The sequence below is a fragment of the Pristis pectinata genome, chromosome 3, assembly GCF_009764475.1.
Source record: "Pristis pectinata isolate sPriPec2 chromosome 3, sPriPec2.1.pri, whole genome shotgun sequence".
In the NCBI taxonomy this organism is placed as follows: domain Eukaryota; kingdom Metazoa; phylum Chordata; class Chondrichthyes; order Rhinopristiformes; family Pristidae; genus Pristis; species Pristis pectinata.
In genome coordinates, this window is record NC_067407.1 from 91,210,443 (window position 1) to 91,234,882 (window position 24,440).

At 39.6% G+C, this 24,440-nt stretch overlaps 2 protein-coding genes across 2 annotated transcripts in view; one reads left to right on the forward strand and one right to left on the reverse strand.

The window, feature by feature from the left end:
• LOC127568799 (calcineurin subunit B type 1-like) overlaps positions 1–10,177 on the forward strand; it is a 40,220-nt gene extending 30,043 nt beyond the window's left edge. Inside the window, 4 exon segments of the mRNA XM_052012980.1 lie at positions 3,653–3,712; positions 5,491–5,612; positions 5,614–5,676; positions 8,436–10,177. Of these exon segments, the coding sequence (XP_051868940.1) occupies positions 3,653–3,712; positions 5,491–5,612; positions 5,614–5,676; positions 8,436–8,483 (293 nt within the window). The 3' untranslated portion in view covers positions 8,484–10,177.
• Positions 10,178–10,354: 177 nt separating this feature from the next.
• Positions 10,355–21,166, reverse strand: pno1 (partner of NOB1 homolog). The gene is given in 11 exon segments (XM_052011811.1): positions 10,355–10,531; positions 10,533–10,559; positions 10,561–10,574; positions 11,587–11,657; positions 13,487–13,593; positions 13,595–13,605; positions 14,293–14,353; positions 16,668–16,751; positions 17,237–17,347; positions 17,349–17,387; positions 20,925–21,166. Coding segments are annotated over 11 exon segments (732 nt in total). The 5' UTR covers positions 21,105–21,166; the 3' UTR covers positions 10,355–10,504.
• Positions 21,167–24,440: the final 3,274 nt, after the last annotated feature.

A 24,440-nucleotide genomic window follows, 5' to 3' on the forward strand; every position in this document is an offset into this window, starting at 1 on the left:
TGTAGAGGTTTAGCTGCTGGCCATGCAGCTATGTAGTCTGTACTGTATTCGATTTAAACCTACTAGGTCCATTGAACATAGAAACATTACAGCACAGTACAGGCCCTTCAGACCACAGTTATGCTGAACCTTTAGCCTACTCCAAGATCAATCTAACCATTCCCTCCCACATACCCATCCATTTTTTCTATATTTGATGTGCCTATCTAGGAGTCTCTTAAATGTCCCTAATGTATCTGCCTCTACCAGCACCCCTGGCAGTGTGTTCCACACACCCACCACTTTTTTTTTAAATAAAAAAACTTCCCCTCTGATATACCCCCTGTACTCTCCTCCAGTCACCTTCAATTATGCCTCCTTGTGTTAGCCATCTCCGCCCTGGGAAAATTCTCTGGCTGTTCACTCGATCTATGCCTCTTATCTTGTACACCTCTATTAAGTCACCTCTCATTCTTCTCCTCCTCTCCAAAGAGAAAAGCCCTAGCTTGCTCAACTTATCCTCATAGGACATGCTCTCCAATCCAGGTAGCATCCTGGTAAATCTCCTCTGCAACCTTTCTAAAGCTTCCACATCCTTCCTATAATGAGGTGACCAGAACTGAACACAATATTCTAAGTGTAGTCTAACCAGGGTTTTGTAGAGCTACAATAACTACCTCGTGGCTCTTGAACTCAATGCCCTGACTAATGAAGGCCAACACACCATATGCCTTCTTAACAACCCTATCAACTTGCCACAGCAACTTTGAGGGACCCCAAGATCTCTCTGTTCCTCCACACTGCTAAGACTCCTGCCATTAACCCTGTATTCTGCCTTTTCAAATATGAATCACTTCACACCTCCAGGTTGAACTCCATCTGCTGCTACTTAGCCCAGCTTGCATCCTATCAATGTACTGTTATAACCTTGACAACCTTCTACACTATCCACTACACCACCAACCTTTGTATCATTCTGCATACTTACTAACCCACCCCTTCTACTTCGTTCAAGTTTTTTTTTATAAAAATCACAGAGCAGGGGTCGCAGAACAGATCCTTGTAGAACATCACTCACCTCCAGGCAGAATATGCTCCATCTACAACCACCCCCTGCCTTCTATGGGCAAGTCAATTCTGAATACACCCAGCCAAGTTTCCCTAGATCCCATGTCTCCTGACCTTCTAAATGAGCCTATCATGGGGAACCTTATCAAATACCTTACTAAAATCCATATACACCCCATCCACTGCTCTACCTTATTGATGTGTTTTTGGTCACATCCTCAAATAATTCAATAGGCTCATGAGGCATGACTTGCCTCTCACAAAGCCGTGCTGACTATCCCTAATGTTTCTCCCAAATGCTTATAAATCCTGTCCCCAAGAATCTTTTCCAATAATTTTCTCCACCACTGAAGTAAGACTGACTAGTCTATAATTCCCAGGGTTATCCCTACTCCCTTTCTTGAACAAAGGACTAATATTTCCCAACCTCCAATCATCTGGTACTACTATGGCTGGTGAGGACACAAGATTTGTTATTATTTTTAATGCCTTCATGAATAACATTGTTATTGTTATTCTATGAAGCATTTTTAAAAATAGTGAATTAAAAGTTTGTGGGCGTTTACTAGAGTCTAACATGCAAAAATCTGGAAAATCTAGTCTGGCACACTGAAGATGGTGAATCTTCATTAATGATATCTTCCTTTATTGAGAGAATGTCTTAGTAAAGTTGAAATGGATTAATGAATTCAGTCACCGTTGGAACTGCAGGGTTTGGAGCCAGATGACTTTTGGACCAGTTACAGGATCCAATTTGAATCACATTCACTGCTTTGGGTTGCAAAACTCTGCTGACGTCGAGGAATTCCTCCAGAATTGAATAACATCTCAGATCACTAAGAACAACCTGAGGGATAAATCTATCAATGTGTTGGTAATTGTGCACACTCTGAGTGTGGATTGAACTAGCCTGGAGAACATTTGAGTGAGTCAAGTTGACAAATTAGAGAGGATCATGCATGCACAGAAGTAATGCTATGGTTGAGTCTGTACGGAGTTTTCCTCTCTTCTGGGGACTGGTGCATGAGGTTGGAACAAGGCAGTTTCTGTAGTGAAAGCTCAGGTGAAGCTGATACCTTCAAATTGAAGAGTGGATCAGGAACTCTTCCCACCTTGGCCAGGCTGTTGGTTTGAGAACAGCCATTAATGTAGTGTTTTCATGTGATACATTACAGACATTGGCAACCCTGCCAGTGCTGCCTGAAGTGGATCTGCTTCAGGTAGGTAGGGCTGCGATGGACTTGATTTTCAATGTTTTTCTTTTTACCACCAAACAATAGAAGTGTGAATAATAATTTTTTTAAACCACTTAAGTAAACTCAAAATATCCTATGTATGACCTACACTGTCCATTTTAATATTTGGATTAATGATACAATAATGGGTTAAAGCATGTGCTAGTAGTTGAACCATTGCACCAGCTGCTGACCTGTCTGGTAAGAATGACTTAACTGGATCCGGTGGTGTTATTTGAAGCTGTCTCAATCCTTTGCGGTGGCAGAACCTTGAACGATGTAATGACGCCAAGTGGTGGCCTGAACACGTCTTACCACTGAACAGAAGCAAAAACTTTGGGGGTGCAGTTAAGCTAGTTATCAGTCTTAACCAACATCAAAAACGTCTGTGGCTTTTGTAACATGCAAAATTATTAAATCATTGATAGAATTAAAGAATCTTAATTATTACAAAATATGCTATTGACATTTTAAAACATTTAATCAAACTTGATTAATTACACAATGTAAATTACCTCGAACTTGCCAAGTTTTCTCTCAACTCTTCCTCTTTATTCAACTAAATGTAGATGTAACTTGGTGGAAAATCAGCAGGCAGATTCTTCACTTTGAATGGGGAAATGAAGCAAGTTTTGTGTTCTGCTGCAGGACAACATTTGGAGTCTCATTCAGGAAATTAGCTAAGAGTGACAAACTTGTGCTTTAGGACTTCTACAAGAATCACCATCTTTGAGAATTGCAGGCAGGTCAGCTTGGAATTGTCTGCACTTCCTAGCAAATTTTGGCCCAGTGGGAGTTAAATTGTTTGATTACTCAAAGATGTGGAGAGATTATCATTACAATTTCAATTTCTCCAATATTAGCCAGAAATGTCAGCAATTTTGGCATTTTTTTGTACATTCAGTCAATCTTATGAATATACACTCTTAATTGACTGTCATGAGAGACTCAGTTGAACAAAGAAAGCATAGTTCTCCCGCTTAAAAAAAAATCAATGCATCCACCAAATTTTAAATAGATAGGTAGGTGAAAATTAAATGAAAAAGGGAAAGAATTTGACTAGTGTTTGGGTTTTTTGCATAATGTAATTTCTGCACTGTTTAGAGTTAATACTGTAGTTGATTCCTTAACAATTAGCTCTGTTCTATTTTCATATTTGTTACAGTAAGTTTCCTCTGTTTTCTTATAACTAAACAAAAAATGCTGGCCTGGAGCCTTTTGGATGTGGGTCGCAGTAATTGTGATTCATAAACAGTTGTTTTACTGTTTCAGTATAGTACTGTATTTGGTTATATTAACTAGTTTAAGTAACGTTTTAAGTGATCAGCCAACTCTGATACAACTAGCTGATTTGTAATCATTCCTTGCAGAATTTATTGAAGGGGTCTCCCAATTTAGTGTTAAAGGTGACAAAGAACAGAAATTGCGATGTAAGTATATTTGTAATTCATTTTATGATGGTGCTGAACATTATTTGATCACTTTAGTTACCTGCATTAGTGTTTGAAAAATTGCTACAATTTATCGTCTGGTTTCAATTTGAAACTGTTTATTAAGAAGCAATTTTGCCTTATCACATTATGGATTCAAGCCTGATTTCAGAGACTCGAGCACAAAAATTCTGCTCTGCCACCAGTAATACCGGTGGAGTATTACATGATTGGATATGCCTTCTTTCAGAATTGGTGACGAACATTAGTCTCAGTGGATGAAGGGATCCTGTGGCACTAATTAAACAGGAGTGTTTACCTGGCCAAGTTTTGTTCTCAGCCAACATTACAAAGAAAGCAGATGTCCTGCTCATTTATTTATTTCCCTCTATGGAAATTTGTTGTTCATTCATTACAACAGTGACACTACTTCAGAAGGGTTGATAAGCCCAAAGAAAACACATTTATCCCTCAAGCTTGTTTCACCATTCAGGGATATCTTACCTGTAACCAAACTCTAATGCCAATCTTTTCTCTATATCTCTTCGTTATCATAGGCTTAAAACTTAACAGTTTTTAAAATGTAATAAAAAATCACCATGTGTGATTTGTGGAAAGAGTTTCAAACTTCTGCCACTATTTATGAATAGGAAATGATTTCACAGAGCTCATCCCTGCTTCAGTCTGAAAGACCTGGCTCTAATTTTTATATTATGTCCAGAGTCCTGCATTCCTCAACCATTTGAAATAGCTTCTCTCCAACCTATCAGTCCAATCATCATCATTATTTAGAATTTAACTAAGCATGTGTACTCTCTCCTGTAATTTAACCTTTGGAGTTTCAGGCATGACTTAAAGATCTTTGGTGCACTTCTCTCATCCTAGGGTTTAGAACCAAACGCTTGTAAGTACTGGCATGGCATCACTTCCATCTCTTATTTTTGACTGTTGGATAAAAGGGTTAATGGAATGTGGCTTTCATTGTGTTTTCTGCATCAGTCCATGACATTTTAAAAATTCATGTCTCTTTACTGTTAATATTTCTACTTTTCATTAAAAGGTTTACTCTATCCTTTGATCCAATGTGCATGACCTTTCAGATGATTACGCTGATAGCCATTTGCCATCATGATACTCCAATCAAAAATCTATTTAACATCTCTCTTATGCCTTTGTCTATTCCACTTACCAATATGTGGTTCTGTATCCATCTATGTTGCTTATAAATGCAGTGAAGAGTTTGTGACTCAGTCTCTTATGGGCATCATTGCATTTGGAAAAAGCCTCTATTAAAGCTCTCTTCTGCTCGTTTTCTTTGAGGTTTTTTGAGTTCTTTAATTTTAGCTGTCTCTTATGATGGATACTCCAGAGAAATGTTTTCAGTATAGGCTGCCCTCTCCACCCATTTTAACTGTCCCTACACAACTTCTGCTTCATGAACCTGATTTTGTTTCAAAAGTATTTCAAAATAAATCCTGGTATTGGTGTTTAATCAGTTTGGCATAATGAAAAGTGGATGATTTTAAACCCTGCAATTTTTAACATTGTGTCTAAATATGAACTGTTTATCAGTATTAGATTATTACTCTGAATATTTTAGTTGTGGTTTCCCTACTGGTGCTTTAAAGCTGTGTGGTACAGTTTTATCATTTTGAATTGCATTTGGGGCAGAGGTAAAACTTCTGAAGTAATATTTGAAGTAAAGTTAAAACTGGAACTCAGAACCTTCCCACTCGCTACTGGCAACAGCTGTTCCATAACATTTTTCTTTTCATCAGTTGCTTTCCGCATCTATGACATGGATAAGGATGGGTACATCTCTAATGGAGAGCTTTTCCAGGTGCTGAAGATGATGGTTGGGAACAATCTAAAGGACACTCAGCTACAGCAAATTGTAGACAAAAACCATAATTAATGCAGATAAGGATGGAGATGGAAGAATATCCTTTGAAGAGTTTTGTGCAGTAAGTTGATCTATTTTACTTCCAACAAAAAATGCTTAGTTATTTTTGCCAAGATTTATTAGCATAGTAACACTGTTGAATCTAGTTTTTCATCCATTTGTTAGCAGTGAGGTAAAATGAATTTTTAAATAAACTAATTTTAGTTGGATCTTAACGATGTGTGAAATAGATTTTAGGAAAGGAACATTGAAGTGTTTCTTAATAGAGGTACTAAAAGTGGTGATATTAATGCTGCTGGAAAATGCAACCAGAACAGACATTCTAGTCATTTCTATTGACCTTGGGCTGTTAAAACACTAAACCTGTAGTATCCCCCAGCAGTTGATCCTATATTCTGTAAACCTGTGTCCAATCACTACACTGTGTAAAGGATTCACTTACAACAATGTGAATTCCTTTGGAAACAGTCCCAGAATAATTGCCACTCATTTATTTTCTGATGGGACAATGACTAAGTCTTTATATACTGACCAATCATGACCAGTTATAGTTAAACAACACAGAAACAGGCCCTTCGGCCCAACATGTCCATGCTGACCAAGATCTCTATCTGAGCTATTCCCAGTTGCCTGTGTTTGGCCCTTTTCCTATCCATATACCTGTCCAAATGTCTTAAACTTTTGTACCCACCTCTACAGCTTCCTCTGGCAGCTTGTTTCATACACCAACTAACCTCTGGAAAAATTTGCCCCTCAGATCCCTTTAAAATTTTTCCCCTCTTGCCTTAAATCTATGACCTCTAGTTTTAGACTCTTGTACCCTTGGAAAATGACTGTGAGCATCCACTGTAACTATTCCCCTCTTGATTTTATATACCTCCTATAAGGTCACCTCTCAACCTCCTATGCTCCAGAAAAAAATGTCCCGGCCTATTAAGCCTCTCCTTATAATTCAAGCCCTCCAGTCGTGGTAACATCCTCATGAATCTTTTCTACACTCTTTCCAGCTTAATGACATCCTTCCAGTAGCTGGGTGCAGAATACTCCAAGTATGATCTCACCAACAACTTGTATAGTTGCAAGCTGTTCCAACTCCTGTACTCAGTGTCCCTGACGGAAGGCAATTGTGCCAGTCGTTGTCTTCACCACCCTGTCTACCTGCATCACCACTTTCAGGGAACTATGTACCTGTACCCCTCGGTACCATTATTTCCAGCTGATACAATTTGCAAATACTGCTAATTGTATCATATGCAGGAAATAAAAATTAAGGTTTGCCTTGCACTTTTTAGTGCAACTATGTGAATTGTTGAAAATTAATGATGATGCAGCAGAGCATCATGTTTGAAACTCAAACCAAAGCAACCAAAATTGAAGAAAATATAGACTGGGTGAGACTGTCCCTTTCAGTAGGTATATGAATGTAGGACGGTAAGGGAGGGTTTCAAAACTAGGTTATCAAGCATATTGGGAATTCAACCTTTGTTTTAGCCTCATCAAAATATGAAATTTTTGAATGTACAGATTTTCTTCTGTGGTCACATTTCTATTGTATTTAGATATAATATTTAAATATAAACATGAGATGCAAGTCCACGGAATACCAGCAATCTGAAAAGGAGATTCACAAGAATGATCCTGAGAATGAAAGGCTCAACATATGAGGAGGTGTCTGATGGCTCTGGGGCCTCAGAGTTCAGAAGGGTGGGGTGGAATCTTGTTGAAACCTACTGAATATTGAAAGGCCTGGATAGAGTGAATGTAGAGAGAATGTTCCTATCAGTAGGAGAGTCTAGGAACCAATGGCTCAGCCTCAGAATAACAGGACATACCTTTGTTTTTAAAAAAAAATTGAACAAATTTGATGGTTTCATAATAGAAATCATGGTATTATGAGGCAGAAGACGACGATGCCATTTGGCCCACCAAATCTGTAACCCCTCTATAAGAACACTTCCTTTTGTCCCATTCTCCTGTTATTTTCCTTAGCCCTACACTTTTTTCCTTCAGCTGCCTAACCAGTTCCCCTCCGTGATATTTTGACTTTTGTCACTGTTACAGGTGGCAAATTCCGGGTCATAAGCACCGTGAAAACAAATTCCCTCATACACACCTTGTACCTTTTCGACCCCATCATTTTGAAACAGTGTCGTATTTCCTTGCAAATTTGCTTATGGGATCAGTATCTAGTCACCTTATCTTGTACACCTCTATCTTCCATCTAGGATATTCACATCCTTCCTACATTTGGTGACTAGAATTAGACACCAGTTGCGGTCAAGTTGTGGTTTTTTTAAGGTTTTGTATAACTTTGCAGTTTTGACTATGAGAAGCCCAACCTTTTTTTTATATGTTACTCTGCTTTTAATGTTTTAAATGTCTTGATGTATTAGTTTTTAAATCTGACACTGACAGTTTTTATAAACCAACAAAGTTTGGGAGGGTGGGGAACTTCCAAGTTGTCAAAGCTTTTGGGGAAGAACCACCTGTTGCTGTTTAGAGGCCAGGATGTTTTTGATCACAAGAACCCTCCTCTATTCAGACCTGGTAACATACAGGCAGGAAGACTGGGAGAAGATCTTCTGCAGCACCTGGTTCTCCTAACAGGACTGTAATTGCCAGGTTTACCCTTGCATCCTCTGAGTAAGGCTGCTACATTTGCCTTTTTCCTATCCTCTGGCACCTTAAATGCACATGCTTTGACATTTTACTTATTAAAAAATGTGTATCTCATTTTCTCTTTTCTCTAGCTGAACTGGTTGCATTGTCTGTATTATATTCACAAGTAATGGAGATCAATACATGTACTTTTCCGTCCAGGTCGTAGGAGGCCTAGACATCCACAAAAAGATGGTGGTTGATGTGTGACCTCTTCAAGACTCCACCCAACACTTCTGCTTTCTTCTCCATTTCTGAAGATCTGCCCAAATGTCCAGCAATGCTTTGTGTATTTAATGAAAGTATTTTCTCTGTGAAGCCACTTTTTCCAACATGAGCCTCATGAAGCCAACTAAGTGTTATTGAACTTCAATTCTCTCAATAACCCAGTGTAGCACTTTAAAATCTGAAGGACAGCTGAAAAGGAGCATCTCAGTGTGGTGAAGGGGCAGGGGTTGGATTTTTATTTATTTCATTCTCATCTTTTATAATAAGGAAGTATATCTATAGCTTTGTAAATGTAAATGTAGTAAGTTGGGCTTCAATAAACGATGCAGAGACTTGATTTAAAATAAAGTAGTCAACGAAGTGCCAAGCATGGATTACACAAACCATTTTAAAAATACTTTTGTCATTGTTTTTATTTGGTTCCCCATTATGTATTTCATTTCATAATAGATTAAAAAACTATTGGAAAAATAGTTGATTCTTGTGAGCAGGGTTTACTTATACTGTTGTTTTGGTATGTTGACTATTACTGTAAACATCACTTCTGATCACATGTAATAAATGTTCCATATTTTGAGTTCCTTTTTAGGGACTCTTTTAGCTAGTTCATCTTCAGTAATTCCTCTAGCATAATGTAGATGCCAAGAATTTTATTCAAGTATAAATGGCAGGATGGATTAGGTGGCAGATCTTTGTATAGCTATGGTAATTTGGTGAGGATTACCAATTAGATATTTAACCACAAGTCATTATCTTTGCAGTTAAATTGATTTAACCAATGATCCAATTTGCAGGGAAACTTGGCTTGGGAAAACAGCGTAACCTCCAACTACTTTATTAATAATGCAGTTCATTGCACCATGGATTGAAAATTGTCTTAATCTTGTTTCAGATGGATGTCTTTTTCAGTTTGAACTCCTGCATATTGTCAACCACTTACGATCTTGATTTTAGTACATGTGCAGTGTGAGAGGAATGAGCTGTTCTAATTCTTATCGTTTTTTTGGTTTTTAAAGTAAACAAAATTTACAATAATTAGCTACTTAATCCAGTCTCTTCATTTTAATATCTGTTGGGAAAAGGTTGGGGGTTAGATTATTTTTTTTTTTGCAAAGATTGTTCAAGCGCCTCTGTACTGTTGCTGTTCCTTCAGTTAAGTGCTGCACACTAGTGGGCTCTGACTATGCGTGAGAGATCCAGGTGCTTGGTGTCCTTGCATGATCAACTTTTTGCATGTAGATTGACTGAAATGTTCCTCTTGTTTACATAAATTACAATGTTCATAAAAGTTGCCAAATGCTGGTAAATGTTGAAGAAGAAGAACTCCAATTTTCTTCCTCTGGATCAGTACATGGCTTGTAATTATAGCCAGTTGTATCTGCTCCAGTGTCAACTGCCATGTGCTCTGTTTCAAGGGGAATCTAGTCTTGTGAATTTATTTGTACATATTTGTTAGTCATGTAGGGAAAATGTTCCCTTTGCTTGTGCATAATTTGACTGCAGTCTGAAATCGTGTACATCTTTTTCCTTAATACAAAGGAATGTTTTTAGTTTTATGTAGGGGGTGGTAAAAGTGAATGTTGAGTTTTCTTCTCTGCATGCTGCATCATATGCGGTGGGACTATTGGAACCTTCATACTGTATAAGTAAATGGAAATAAAATATTTGAAACTGTTTTGCTTTTTAGTCCTAAGCTGTTCACTCAGTTACTTGATGGCTCCAGTATGTCTAATCAACTTAAGGTGAGTCTTAACCTGTCCAAGAATTGAGGGCTCTGCTGTATATAAAAATTCTAAACCTATTAGTTCAATAGTTTGTGATCAGGGTCTTGAAATAACTGACATTCATAAGGTTGTGAAGCTGTTTATTATCCAAAAGGAAAAATTACTTTAGTTATACAATGGGTGTAGCACAGCCAGACTGATTTTTCCATAATTAAATCTATACAAATTCATCCACAGTCACTTAAAGTGCAAATTTAAAGCAGTGAAGTTCACTGATGATCAGAAGCGCTCTGCTGCTCTGCTTGCCCACTGCTCGAATGTTGCCATAAACTTTTAGATGGAGGGCTCCCTGTAACAAATTAAAAATTAGACATCAGTCTATTGTCAAGCACAGTTAAATTTTAAAATTCACAAGTCAGCGAGCAAGTTCCAGGAACCAAAGCATTGCAGGGGAGATTCTAAGATTAAGTATGACTATATAAAAGTTTTGAACTAAACTGATTAACTTCCTTGGTGTGCTAACCTAGCTGTGAGACAAGATTGCTTGAGGAATGGAAGAAAGGCTCAAATTTGGTCAACTTTCAGTAACTGAACAAATCAAAATTATTGGCCATTCTGCCCATTCCAGGTGATGACTAAAGTTATGCCCATTTTAAAGCCTAACAAGTCAAAGCTCAATTATACATGCTGGCACTTTAGAAAATAGTAGGGATAAGCAATTGCGTGGGTGTTTTAACTGGTAGCAGAGATAATCTTTACCCCTTTTCCTGCAGAAAACTGAGCTTTGAGATAGTAATAAAGTAAATAGTAGCTTGGTAATGCATCCAAAAATATTACAACAGCAAAATGAATGTCTCATTTCACTCTCTCATAAGGATATTGTGCAAGTCCATTTTTAAAACTCGGATCCTATCAAGTAACAACTGTTCTACATGCCACACAAGGTTTCAAGATGTCTGTTATCTACCTGGCATTTTAATTGAGCAGAACAAGGGCAGCCAGCTTTATTTCTGCAAACCTTAAGCTAACACAAGCATTAGTCAATTTAAAAGTAGCATTTTTTTTGGTATTTATCAAAAACTGTCCTTGCCATAATTCTTTAACATTGTTCATAAATCTGGTCATTCAGTACATTTTTGGAACCTGTCAAACAGTAGTATTCAAAAGTTGAAATTGCTCTGTGTACACAAGCTCCTCTTAAAAGCTGATTATCCTTTACAATGTAAAGACCAGCACTCAGTGTACAAATGTATCTGTACTTAAATGTGACTTTTCTGAATAGTTTTAAAGGGCTTTCATGAACAAGTTGATTAAATAGGAAAGTTTTAAAGTTGCATAAATATTGAACAGCAAGATCATACCTAGAATTAGGTTGCAGATTGCTGTCCGAGCCATCTTAATGTTCTGAAAAGAGCCAAGGATGTGGACTTTCCTGTTGATAAAGGATCAGTAAACTATTGTATTTTACACATAATCATTTGGTCAGCATCAGGCACGTCAGTTAACACTTCCAGTATTCAACATAAAACAAGTCAAAAACTGCATCATTAGCCTCAGGAGCTGTCCTGAATAAACTGCTTAAAAGGGTAATGAATGGTGTGATATTATATTTCAAGCTGCTTGCTACATTAGATGACAGCAAGTCTCCAAATAGAAATGAAGAATATTCTAGTAAGACTAAATACAAATTGTTTAATTTCAATGCCAACAATAATATGGATAAAGCTGCATTTAGAGTAAGTGAATGTAGGTGACTAAGTTTTATATGGTTAAGCTTTCAACATTGAGTTCAGAGTTGAATAACAAGTTGAGCACTTAATAAAGAGGTTATTTTGATTTTAAAAAATATTCTCGTCAAAACAAATTGCCAAGAGAACTTCAAGAAAATGTATCACAGGTGGGAATGGAGACTAACTTATCCTTGGTCATTACTGTTAAGTAGGTGCAAGAGTGTGTAAGTACTAATATAGTGAAACATTTAAACCCTATACAAGTAGAAATTTTTTCCTCATACATCGATGTTTCAATAGATCATTAAAACAATTACAGGCTGTGGGAACTAAGTATTGGCACAAGGTCATGATAGACCATTTAAAATGTGATTGCAAAGAATGAAGCAGGGATAAGCTGAAGCTTGCAGGCTGTAAAGATCAGGGTATCGGGAACAGGGTGAACTGAGATGGTCTCAACTTTGAAGTTAAAACCCACAAGAAATGTATTAACAATTGTGATGTTCAATACAATATTAAATCAACAAGGAATGGTTGAAATATGTAAATTAGGAGCAGAACACTTGAAATATAGAGAACAATGTCACTGGAGCAAGAAGATTTATGCCAAAGTATCAGGTGTGAAAGTAAGTCACAGATCAACAGAACCAGGGCTGAATGAAGAAAGCAAAGATATAGAATGAAGGGATCAGCCTGTTAAATACCATACCAGGTTAAAATGGAGTGCAAGCACTCCCAGGAGAGAGAAAGAACACAGCAGAAAGTTAAACAAGTAAGGAATAGAACATGACTATCATCTCTTAAGTATTTCTTCTTTGTACAGATTGCAACTTAATAAATCTGGTTATGACTAATAGCCCTATATTCAGTTGATCTGTTGTGGTAATGAAGAAGCCTTCAGTTAAAGTAGGAAACATCTGCAATTGATTAGAATCTTACAAGTGTTGGCCACTGAAGTCAATGAAACAAACAGCTGACACTCAGACACTGGCTTAATCACATCCAAAAGTGAAATTCTCTCGCCAACCCGACAATTTGGGGATTCTAATAAGGTTACATTTAGGAAATTAGGCACTTTAACTGAGGACTATGTATGACCACAGTGAGTTTCTTTTTTAAAAAAAATGGTGGTTTGTCATTGCTTTTGGACAGTACCCATGTATTCAATGGATGGTGGCTGAAAATACTTTCCTTAGCCAAAATAAACAATTCTGAATTCGATATGCCTTAACGGATAATGTTTAATCACTGGACAAATGACCAAAAATTGCACAAAATGAAACTTGAGTTTCCCAACATGGATGACAATCTGGACTTGAGTCTATTACAGTTTCCATAGAAATGAGATGACGCATTGCCTAAGCCAATAAATACTCCTGCAAATATTATTAAAACTTGGAGGTATTTTAAGATCAGTGGTTTTCAGTGCTCTATGGCTCAAGTATTTTACTTTAGCTAGCTAACAGGAAATGATACATCTATTGAAATTTGAGATAGCTTAATTGACAATATGAAAATGTTTCATACTTACGAGTCAGCAAGAACTATCCTTGTTCTTGTTACATTTTCTATTGTAAATTTTGTTTTTCCACCTTTGCCAGCTATACGCCCTATTGCTCTTGAAAGATGATCACCTTTTTAATGGTTTAACTGCAGGATGGAATCATAAGAACTATTTTTAATTATGTACTCAGACATGCCAGTATTTAAGTTAAGACAGCATTTAAAAACAAATATGGGCACTCAATTGAGTTGCTCACTCTCAATCCAAACCAGCACCATGACTGCAATTCCTTCATCCTCTAATTGTGTCCATCCCCATCTCTGCTTCATTGCTCTACTGAAATACCATTGCATGCCTTTGTCATCTTTAAAATCAGCTGGCCTGTCTTCCACATAACTAAATGTGTACAAACTCTGTTGCTGGTTTCATTAATGTATTGGTTCATCATGTTCCCCCTAATATACTTGAATGGAAAAAAATTCAAATCCATTCATAGCATTGCCTTCTAATTCATTGTAACCTACCCCCAGGCTTACAATTTTCAGTTCCTCCCCCTCAAACCAAAACTCTTATCTCATGATATCCAACACTCCCTCCTCTAGACCATGGTTATGTGTCAGCCATCTCCCAAGTTCCCCCCTTTCTCTTCCTTGAAGCTATTATCAAACTTCTAACCAAGATTTTAATTAGCCCTCCCAATATTTTCAAAGCTGAAAGTACCAGATGAGTGCATTGTTAAAAACTCAAATTCTTTGAAGTCAAGCAAATACATTTTAAACTTAGTAGCAAACCCGATTCTGGCAAAAATTAAACAACATCTACAATAAACTCACCATCTGTAACATCAAATGTTTCTAGGAATAGGTCATCCAATCGAATTAATGCCAAGGCATCCTGTATTAGATGAATAAAATAAATTCGGTGAGACAGTGAATGACCTGCACCTCCCTTAATTATCATCTACTGCATTCAGTGTTCCTGGTGAGACCAAACACAGACAAGGTGACCAGTTCGCAGAACACCTGCGCTCCATCCATAACTGTGATCTGCATCTCCCTGTTGACAGTCACTTTGACTTCCCCCTCTCACTCCACCACAGATACGTCAGTCAGTCCTCTGCCTTCTCCACTGCCAGGAGAATTTTAAGTGCAAACTGGAGGAACAGCACCTCATTTTTTTTATCCTGGAACCTTGCAGCCTAACAACATGAACATGAATTCTCCCACTAAGTAATCCTCCACCGATCACTGCTCTGCTTTTCCCTCCTATATATTGGGTTTCTCCTTTCCTATCTTCAGTCCTGAAGATGGGTTCTGACCCGAAATGTTGACCGCCTGGCCTGCTGAGTTCCTCCAGCACAGTGTTTTGCATTTAGATTCCAGCAACTGCAGTGCTTGTTTCTCTAATTTAGGATTAAAATCCTGTAATTTGTTTTGACTGGGCTAGATCTCCCAATGACTAATGAGTTTTGCAGGTTGTGAGTATGCTGTTCCTTCCAGATTGTTCTTGGGTGTAGTCCCCGGACAGGCAGCTGACTGGTGAGGTCTTGTGTAGCAATGACACTTACCAGCCATATGTAGCTGGCCCAGACTCTGAATTTCCACTGCATCTTGAGATGAGAAGGCTACAACCTGATTGCACTGAAAAGCATAGTAGTTACTCCCACCAATCAGAAGATTAAGTGCAGTGCTCATTGTGCTGTTGCCTGGATCACTTGGTAGCAGGGCTATCTGGAGCACAAGTACAACTGGCCCAATGAGCTCATTTGTGAGCAAAAGTGGTGCAGTCAGAATCTGAAAGTGGCAGATGCCCATCAACTTACAATCAAAAAAGTTCATGAGCACATGCAGTTACAATGGAGACAACCAGTGGGCCTTTGGAAGATCTAGCCCTAAACAGTTCAAGTCAAAACATGCACTGCCAAAAATTTTGTCCTTTTGATAAAAATCCTAAACTGAGATCCTAATTATTTGTTCCACTTTGAATTGTACTATGGATCTCTTAATAATAACAAAGGTCAAAATGGATCTTGCCAACTTGCTTCCACATCAAACTCAACATTATTTTTAGATGCAAGTGAATAGACATCCACCTCATTGCCACTTCTGGGATCTTGCAATTTACAAAACACACACTTACATTTAAAGCAATCCAATGTACTGTACATGGAATGTTTTGGCTTTTCAAATGTTAAAAGTAGTAGATAATTGATTTTTTATAAATATAACAAATGAAAGATTTGTTCACTGTGATAAAACAATTGAATGCCAATAATCCTTGTGCTGACTGGCTGACTTACAATTAAAAAAAACTTATCTGGACACCATGTGTCTACCATGCATCTTACTGAGATAGAGATTGCTCTCTAATTTTCTTAAGTGCACATTACATGAAGTAAATAAGGAGGCTTTGACTTTAGCAAGCACAGACTACAGAATAATCAATGGAGTTTTACCTTCTACATTAAATAATCAATTTGTACCCTTGTCATTTTAGTCTCATATTGAACCCCAAGGTTACCTTTATATCACAGTCCCTTAGTTTAGAGAGCAAGGTCTTCATGAATTTTAGCTATTTGTTTCTAAGTCATTCATTCACATGCTCAGTAACATTACATAAAATGTTGATGCAATTCCCCCCCCAAATACAGGATATAGAAAAGTGGCAAGATTGTTATTCTAGATCTAAAGATTTATCATGACCAAACACACCTGTTTAAACAAAATTCTTTATCGGCTACAATCTGATTGTCACAATTTCAGAAGTCATTTAAAACTGCTAATTTCTCACACGTTCCCACAGCACAAATTTGGTAAAGATTTTTCATACAGGTGAAAGTTGTGAATAATTAGATAAAAAGTACTTCCAGGATGCCAATTGTAAATGGATAGAATGCACATCAGCTTTTAATTGAGGGTAGGGCTAGGAGAAACCAATGTTTCCACAGACATCCTACATCCATTTGTCCAGCAAACAGGAATAGTCATGTGGATAAATGATGAAGTGACATACAACCTTTTTTTTGACACAAAGTACGTCCAAACCCAAACCTAATTAATGTCCATTTTAGTATAAGTGTACATAAATGTACTGGTAATTAAGCTTATCAGGTTCATCAGGATAATTACAAGTAAAAGAGTACTATCCACTGTCTGCACGTTTATCTTTGCAACCACACTTTGAATTGTCACCTCTTACATTGACTTACCTCCACTTGGAATCCAAGAACAAACGCCTTTACAAAGTCTGCAGCCTTCGTGAGTGAACCTATATCTTGTGTGTCTTTACATGTCTATGGAGTAGAATTGCATAAACATCATACAGTGCAGCAAATGAAGTTCTCATTTTCAAAGCAAGAAAACTTATTCTAGATTTATAGCATGATTCATTATAAAAAGGTACAGCATGTTTAATCTAAACACCACCTGCTTAAGTGTTAACTGTATGGTTCTAATGGAATTAAATTAATTAGACTTGAAATGTAACAACCCAGTCAAAAATCAACCTGAAAATAGTTCCACCAAATATTCCACATGGATAGTGCCTAAGCTCAAGACCATCTTAGGGATAATTCATTGTTGTTTTGAACAAGAAAACCAAACAGTGCATGCATAAAGTACAAGTTGCCTGCAATTAAAATTGGCAGGCACATGAATGTTACCCCTATACTTAATATTGAGAAAAAGTGAATTTTCCAACTCCACAAAACACTCCCGTTGCAATGCTCCTGGTACTGCCATTCACATCCATATCAGCTACATTCTTATCCATTGTTACCTTGATTTCAACATTTCTAGTTTTCAGGTTGAATCTCACTTGAAGATGTAAGTGTTCAACAATAGGAGTAAAGATTTTCAACCAGTTCTCTTTCAGGGGAGTATATCTATTGTGCAGGTACAGGAATTCTACGAATTTCATCTTTGCCATCCTAAAAAAATAAATGGATACCAAGCAGAGTTAATACAACCTGAGTGCATATAAAATAATGCACTTTAAATGGGATAAAAGAAAATACACCATAAAGAACAACTGTGGAGTGGGTGTAATTGGGTAGCTTTACAAAGCACTGGCACAGACACAGAATGAATCCCAAGCTATCTCAACCGTACTTCCACGCCATCTCCTGCAAGCACTCCATTTCATTCTCCCAGTTCCTCATTCGTCATATTTGCTCTGATGACATGATGTGCCATTTAGTTCCTCTCAAGGTATTCAACTCTTCTTGAACCCTGGCTTCCTTTCCGTCATCGCCAATAGAGTCCTTGACCATATCTCATCTATTTCATGCACCTCTTGCTTTCACCCCCTCTCTTCCTACACAGAGCAAGGATAGAGCAGCTCTGCAGTCGCCACATTCAACAGGTGATCCTTCACAACTCCCACCAGCTTCAACAAGATTCCATCACCAGACATATCTTCTTTTCCCTTTCAGTACATGAAAAGTCCATTCCCTACTCAACTCCTGGTCTGCTCTTATGTCTCAGTCCAACCACTCCCCTTTCCCACTCAACCACAGGAGATGAAACACCTGTTCTTTTATATCCCTTCCTTTCCTACCATCCAGAGACACAGAGTCCTGCCGGTTGATGCAGCAATCCACTTGCACTTTTTCTAATCTAATGTACTGCACTCAGGGCTTACAACATGGCCTCTTCTACAGTGGAAGAATCAAGTGCAAAATTGCTTTGTATTCAGTATGCAGGGGCAACCCTGGGCCCATTGCCTGCCACTTCAATTCTCCTTCACAATCCGTCCATGTGTGACATTCTGCACTTTTATAACAAAACCCAACTTAAGTCTGAGGAACAGCACCCATCATCTGGGTACACTGTAGCCTTCTGGACTTAGTATTGACTTCTATAACTTAAGGTATTCCATGTTCTCTGTTTGTATCAGAACTGACCAATTCTGCTGTAACACATCCATTTGTGATATTGGCTCAGGTTTTCCTTGGTCCATTAGTACAACCTGTCCTGCAGGCTTGGTCCACGACCCTGCATTTCACAAATTTTACATCCCTTTATATTCTCACTCTAACTGCCCTAATTTCATAGTTCTTATTCATTTTTTATTCCCATTCACCCATTGGCTAGATGACTCTCACAATTTATCCACAAAGCAATGCTGGTCTCACCTTTCAGATCTCTCTCTTTATTAGTAACGTATATCAAAACACAGTGAAGTAGTACATCTTTTTTGCGTAGAGTTTTCTGGGGGCAGCCCACAAGTGTTGCCACGCTTCTGGCGCCAACATAGCATGCCTACAACTTCCTAACCCGTACATCTTTGGAAATGTGGGAGGAAACCGGAGCACCCGGAGGACACGGGGAGAACATACAAACTCCTTACAGACAGTGGCCAGATTTGAACCCGGGTTGCTGGTGCCGTAAAGTGTTACGCTAACCGCTACACTACCCGATATTGTCCTGTTCGCCCATCTCTCCCCCATATTGTCTGCAACTTAAGACTTAACTTGTTTCTTCTTCCCCGGTTCTGAAAGAGCCTTTAACATGAAACATTAACTGTTTCTCTTTTCATAGAAGCTGCCTCCTCTGAATGTTTCCAGTATTTTCTACTTGTATTTCACAATTCCAGCATCTACAGTTATTTAGAATCATAGAAATGCACAGCGCAGAAATAGGTCCTCACAACCCACCTCGTCCATGCCGACCGTGAAGCCTATCCATGCTAATCCCATCTGCCCACATTAGGCCTGTATTCCTCTACTCCTTTTCTATCCAAATGACTTTTAAATGTTATAATAGTACCTGCCTCCACTGACACCTCATTCAAATATTCAGCACTCTATGAAAAACTTAACCCTCATCTCCTTTAAATTTCTCCCCTCAAACCTGTGCCTTTTAGTTCTACACTTCCCTGCCCTGGGAAAGATTCTGATTATCTACAGCCCTTATAATTTTGTAAACCTCTACAAGGTCAGCCTCCTACATTCCAGTGAGAACAAACCCAGCCCATCTAATTTCTCCTTATAACTGCAGCCCTTTATTTCAGCAACATGTTGGTGAATCTCTTCTGCACTCTATTGCTACCACGACCTTCCTGTAGTGCGGAATTTGATTTTGATTTGCAAGGAATGAATGGTCAACCTCTTTGTTGCATCAATGCCATAAATACAAGTTGCTGCATTCGAGAAGTGCAGCAATGTGATAAGCGCAGAAAGTCGGGGCCTACCACATGAAGAAGGTATTTGGCACACTGGCCTCCATCAGTCAGGGCATTGAGTACAGGAGTTGGGAAGTTATGATGCATTTATACAAGACATTGGTGAAGCCACACTTGGAATATTGTGCACAGTTTTTGGTCACCCTGTTATAAGAAAGATGTTAATAAACTAGAAAGAGTGCAGATAAGATTTACCAGGATGTTGCTTGGATTGGGGGCCTGAGAGATTACGTATACTAGGACTTTATTCCCTGGAATGTAGGAGATTGGGGGGGGGGGGGGGGGGGGGTGACCTGATAGAGGCATATAAGATGATGAGGGGCATAGACAGGGTGAAAGCACAGTCTTCTCCCACCCCACCAGGATATATGTGCTATAAACAGGGCATAGATTTAAGATCAGAGGTGAGAAATTTAAAAGGGACATCATGGGCAGCTTTTTCCACGCAAAGGGTGCTGCGTATTTGGAATGAGCTGCCAGAAATAGTGGTTGAGGTGGGCAGATAAGCAACATTTAAAAGTCATCTAGATAAGTACATGGATAGAAGAGGTTTAGAGGGCTATGGGCCAAATGTGGGCAGATGGGACGAGCAACAAAGTCAGCGTGAACGAGTAGGCTGAAGGGCCTGTTTCTGTGCTGTATGACACCAATAACCACATCTGTGGATGGTGGGGGGGGGGGGGGGGGGGGGGGGGGGGGGGCATGGAGGAATGAGTTCTACCAGCAGATTGTTGTTCCAGATTCCAGCATCTATAGTCTCCTATCATGTCTGTGTTGGCTCTTCCAAACAGTTAATCAATTAGTTCCCCAAATCCCTGTCTGCACACACCGCAGATGATTTCTTTCCAGGAGGAGATATTTTAATTTTTAGTTTTCACTATCAGGTGGCACCTTTCGGATGAAATCTCTCGGGTGGACGTAAAGTGATGGCAATACCACGGCAAACAACAGATGAATCATTTCTCGTGTCCCGGGCCAATATTTAATCAACAGTTTAGCTGCTTAGATTCACGTCGATGGTCCTGGCTGGCTCGACGCTAGTTTTGTTGGTTAACCATCGACCAGCTATAATTAACCAGGAACTAGATAAACAAGGCTGGCCACGCTGACTGCGAGATCCTACCGTGCTCAGAACCGGCACCCCATTTCCCGCATTGCAATCCTGCAGGTTTTGAGCACCCGCAAGATCTTACAGCCAAACGCGGAGAGCCTGGTGCATGGGATTAACTGTATAGGGAGCCGCGGGACGGGACGGGCCGGCGGTACAGAAATGCAGGCTCACCACAAGATGTTGCCCGGAGACCGGAGGGAACTCGGGCCTTTTCCTCGGTCGCGGCGACTCCGTGTCCATGCCGGCTGTTCCCGTCTCCATCTTCCTCTTGCGCTGAGCCCGTTTCTTGGTGACACTGACGAACGCGGGGCCCCCGTCCTCCGCCGCCGCCGCCGCCGCCGCGGCCTCCATGACAGCCACACACGAGGCCCGGCTGGGAAAGAAAGACCCCGCCTGCCCGCAGCTCTCCAGTCCCTGCCAGGGCTGCCCGCGCAATTCGCCTGACCCTCCATGCCGCTTACAGATAGGCCGTTTTCACTGTGACGTCAGCAGTCCATTCAGGTCCCAGCCCTGCTCTCTGGAAGCGTTCGCTGCCACACTTGGACCTTTAAATCTGTCGGCCCGAGAGTTAATTTCAATATTATTTATAAAAGTGCTCCGATCATAATTCATCAACCCCTCGCCACAAAAAAAAAACAAACTGAATGTCGTTCTTAGTAAAACAGCAAAATACTACAGATAATGGAAGTCAGAAACAAGGTAAGATGTACGAAAGTAACATGTGGAGAAGATTTAAGATTACAGCGTCGAGTTCCCTGAATAGTAAACAGGCAAATAAACAAACAGGGCACAAACGGAAATATCTAATGACAAAATAGCGACCTGAAACAACAGTGAACCACACTGATACTGCCTGCTGTGGTGACTATATTTTTTATTTCAAAAATAAGCTTTATCCATAATAAAATATATATACAAAAAGAAAAACTCAGTTCAAAAACATTTTGCATTCATAGTGTCATTTGGTCAATACATTCAGTTGTGTTAACATTTTTTAAAAAAACCCATACCACCATTGCCACTCATGTGGCCCCCTTTGGCGATCCACCCTTTCAATGTTTAAGGGGCTTCCCCACGTGACTCAGTCCCTCCACGTCCAGTAATGCAAGGCCCCTCGATTGTGGTCCTCCCCCACAGAGCCCTTGTGTTGGCTGCACCAAGCTTCAGTAATTCCCTCAGCACATACTCCTGCAGCCTAAAATGTACCGTGCTGGAAGACCAACAACTTTCAGGCAGACCCAAAGAGCATCTTTCACTGAGTTGATGAAAAAAAACAAGATGCTGGAGGAACTCAGCAGGCCAGGCAGCACTTGCTGCCAGCATCATCTTGTTTTTTCATCCAGATTCCATCATCTGCAGACCTTTGTTTCGCTTTTGCTGAGTTGATGATGTTCCAGCAGCACTAGATGTCTGTCCAGGCGTGTACCCCTGGGAACAACGTTTAGATCAGAGTCCTCTGTTATGCAGCTGCTGGCGATGAACCAAGACACGGACCCTTGCACCCTTCTCCACACCCTCTTAACAATTCCACAGTTTGCAAATAAGTGGTTGAGTGTCTCCTCCCCACTGCAGCTGCCCCGAGTGCAGTGTGCATTGGGGATGATATTTCGACTGTACAGGAAGGATCTGAATGGGAGGGCCCCTCTCACTTCCAGTCGAGCAAGGTTTTGGTGCTTGTTGGTGAGTTCTGGTGATGAAGCATTCTGCCAGATGATTTGGACAGTTTGCTCAGGGAACCACCCCACTGTATCCATAGAGTCCCTGTCCCACAGTGTCTGCAGGACATTCCGTGCTGACCACTGCCTGATGGACTTGTGATCAAAGGTGTTTGCTTGGAAGAATTTTTCCCACAAAGGACAGGTAGTACAGCAATGTCCAGCTGACTGGGACCAGATCTATCTTCACAACACCAGGGACAGGTAGAACCTCAGCACGTAGCGACACTTGGTACCGACATACTTTGGTTTCATCCACAGCCTCATGCAGACGTAGATGAAGGTGGTCATCGGGATGAGGACAACACTGGGTACACTTTTGCTCCCATTCTCTGGGGACTTGTGCATTGTGACCCATTGGACTTATTCTATCTTGGATCTCCGTATGAACCGGAAGATGGCCCAGGTGGTTTCTAATGTGGGGGACTGGCTACACCTGAGCCAAATGGGATGAAAGTTGTGGGATCATGCAACTCGGATTATTAACCATTGGTGAAGCACTTCTGAACATAAGTGAATACCAATACTATATGAAGTGACACTTTACTCAGAAAACGCCAGGACAACAGACATGAATTGTCATTTTGAAATGGCTTGAAGAATCTGAAATAAAATCATTAATAAGAACTTGGATAAAAAAAGGTTCTGGGATAGAGAAGCAAATAAATTGCATAAAACACGAAAGTAGTGAAGTAGGATAGGATAATAATATAGCTGTACTGTTCATTTCAGAGATATAGAATTGAAATACCAAAAGGTTATTTTTGTTTTACAGGACGCCATTTACAAGCTAAATCTAGTCAAGTCTCTAATTTATGAAATAGTCATTAAGGGGCACTCTTAAAGGTGCAAACATAATTCTGAATAACTTTGATTGGGGGTTCAGCAGATGAGCTGGGCAGGTGGAGGTTGAATGCAGAGATGGAAACAAATAGGTGATATTAATAAAAGGACATCCTCAGCTGCCAGGGGATGCCAAGTTGTAATCAGAAGATTCCCTTGCCCATGTTTGACCTGATGCTATGACAAGCCAGGAGGTCCGGAGCCAGTGTTTAGAACTTGTACAGCTCATCCTTCCCACCTGTTTTCCTCTGTACTGTCATTTCTGGTGGGTATCTGTATATCTCTGTTTGGGATTTAGACATACTGGGGATTGTGATGGAGGAGTCTGCAAGGTATAATTGGTGATGAAGATGGCCACATCAGGCTATTGCTCGACTTGTCTGAGACAGCTCTCTCAATGTAGGGAAAGTCCCCAGATATTTACAAGGAGGACTTTGCAGGATCACTGTCCCAATTAGGTGTTAATGTTGATGCCAGGTAATCTGCCTGGTTTCATCCTTTTTCTGCTGTAATGTAGTGGTTTAATACAACTGAGTAGTTTATTAGTCCAGGTCAGGGAGTATTTAAGAATTAACCACATTACGGCAGGTCTGGTGTCACATTAACTCAAGACAGGGTACAGATAGTCAATTTCCTCCCCTGATGTGTATCATTGAACCAGACAAGTTTTCACAACTAATTTTGTCCTCAGTTAAGACTAATTTTGATAAATTAGCTGAATTGAAATTCAGGATTCGAACTCATATCTCTGGAGAATCAGTTAGTCCTCTGTGTTACCAGGCTGGTAAATTAATCACTGCAGTAACATGAGAACTGGAACTAAGGAGTACTTTGGTTGCGCCTCATCAGTGTATTATCCAGTTCAAGCGTGATCTCCTTATTCTCACATTCTGTGCTTTGCTAATAAACAAAACTATCCAGTATGTCTTCTTAGCACTCATCTTACATCCAGGGATATATGATCATCCACTCCAAAGTGTCTCTGCTCCTTTACACTTCTGATGCAGGTTCTTCAACCTGAAATATTATTTTTGCTTCTCCTTCCTGTGTGGATCAGGTTGCTATTTGGTGAATGTCCCTTTAAGACATAGTACAGTAGAGTAGTGGTGTGTGTGTGGTGTCATCATGA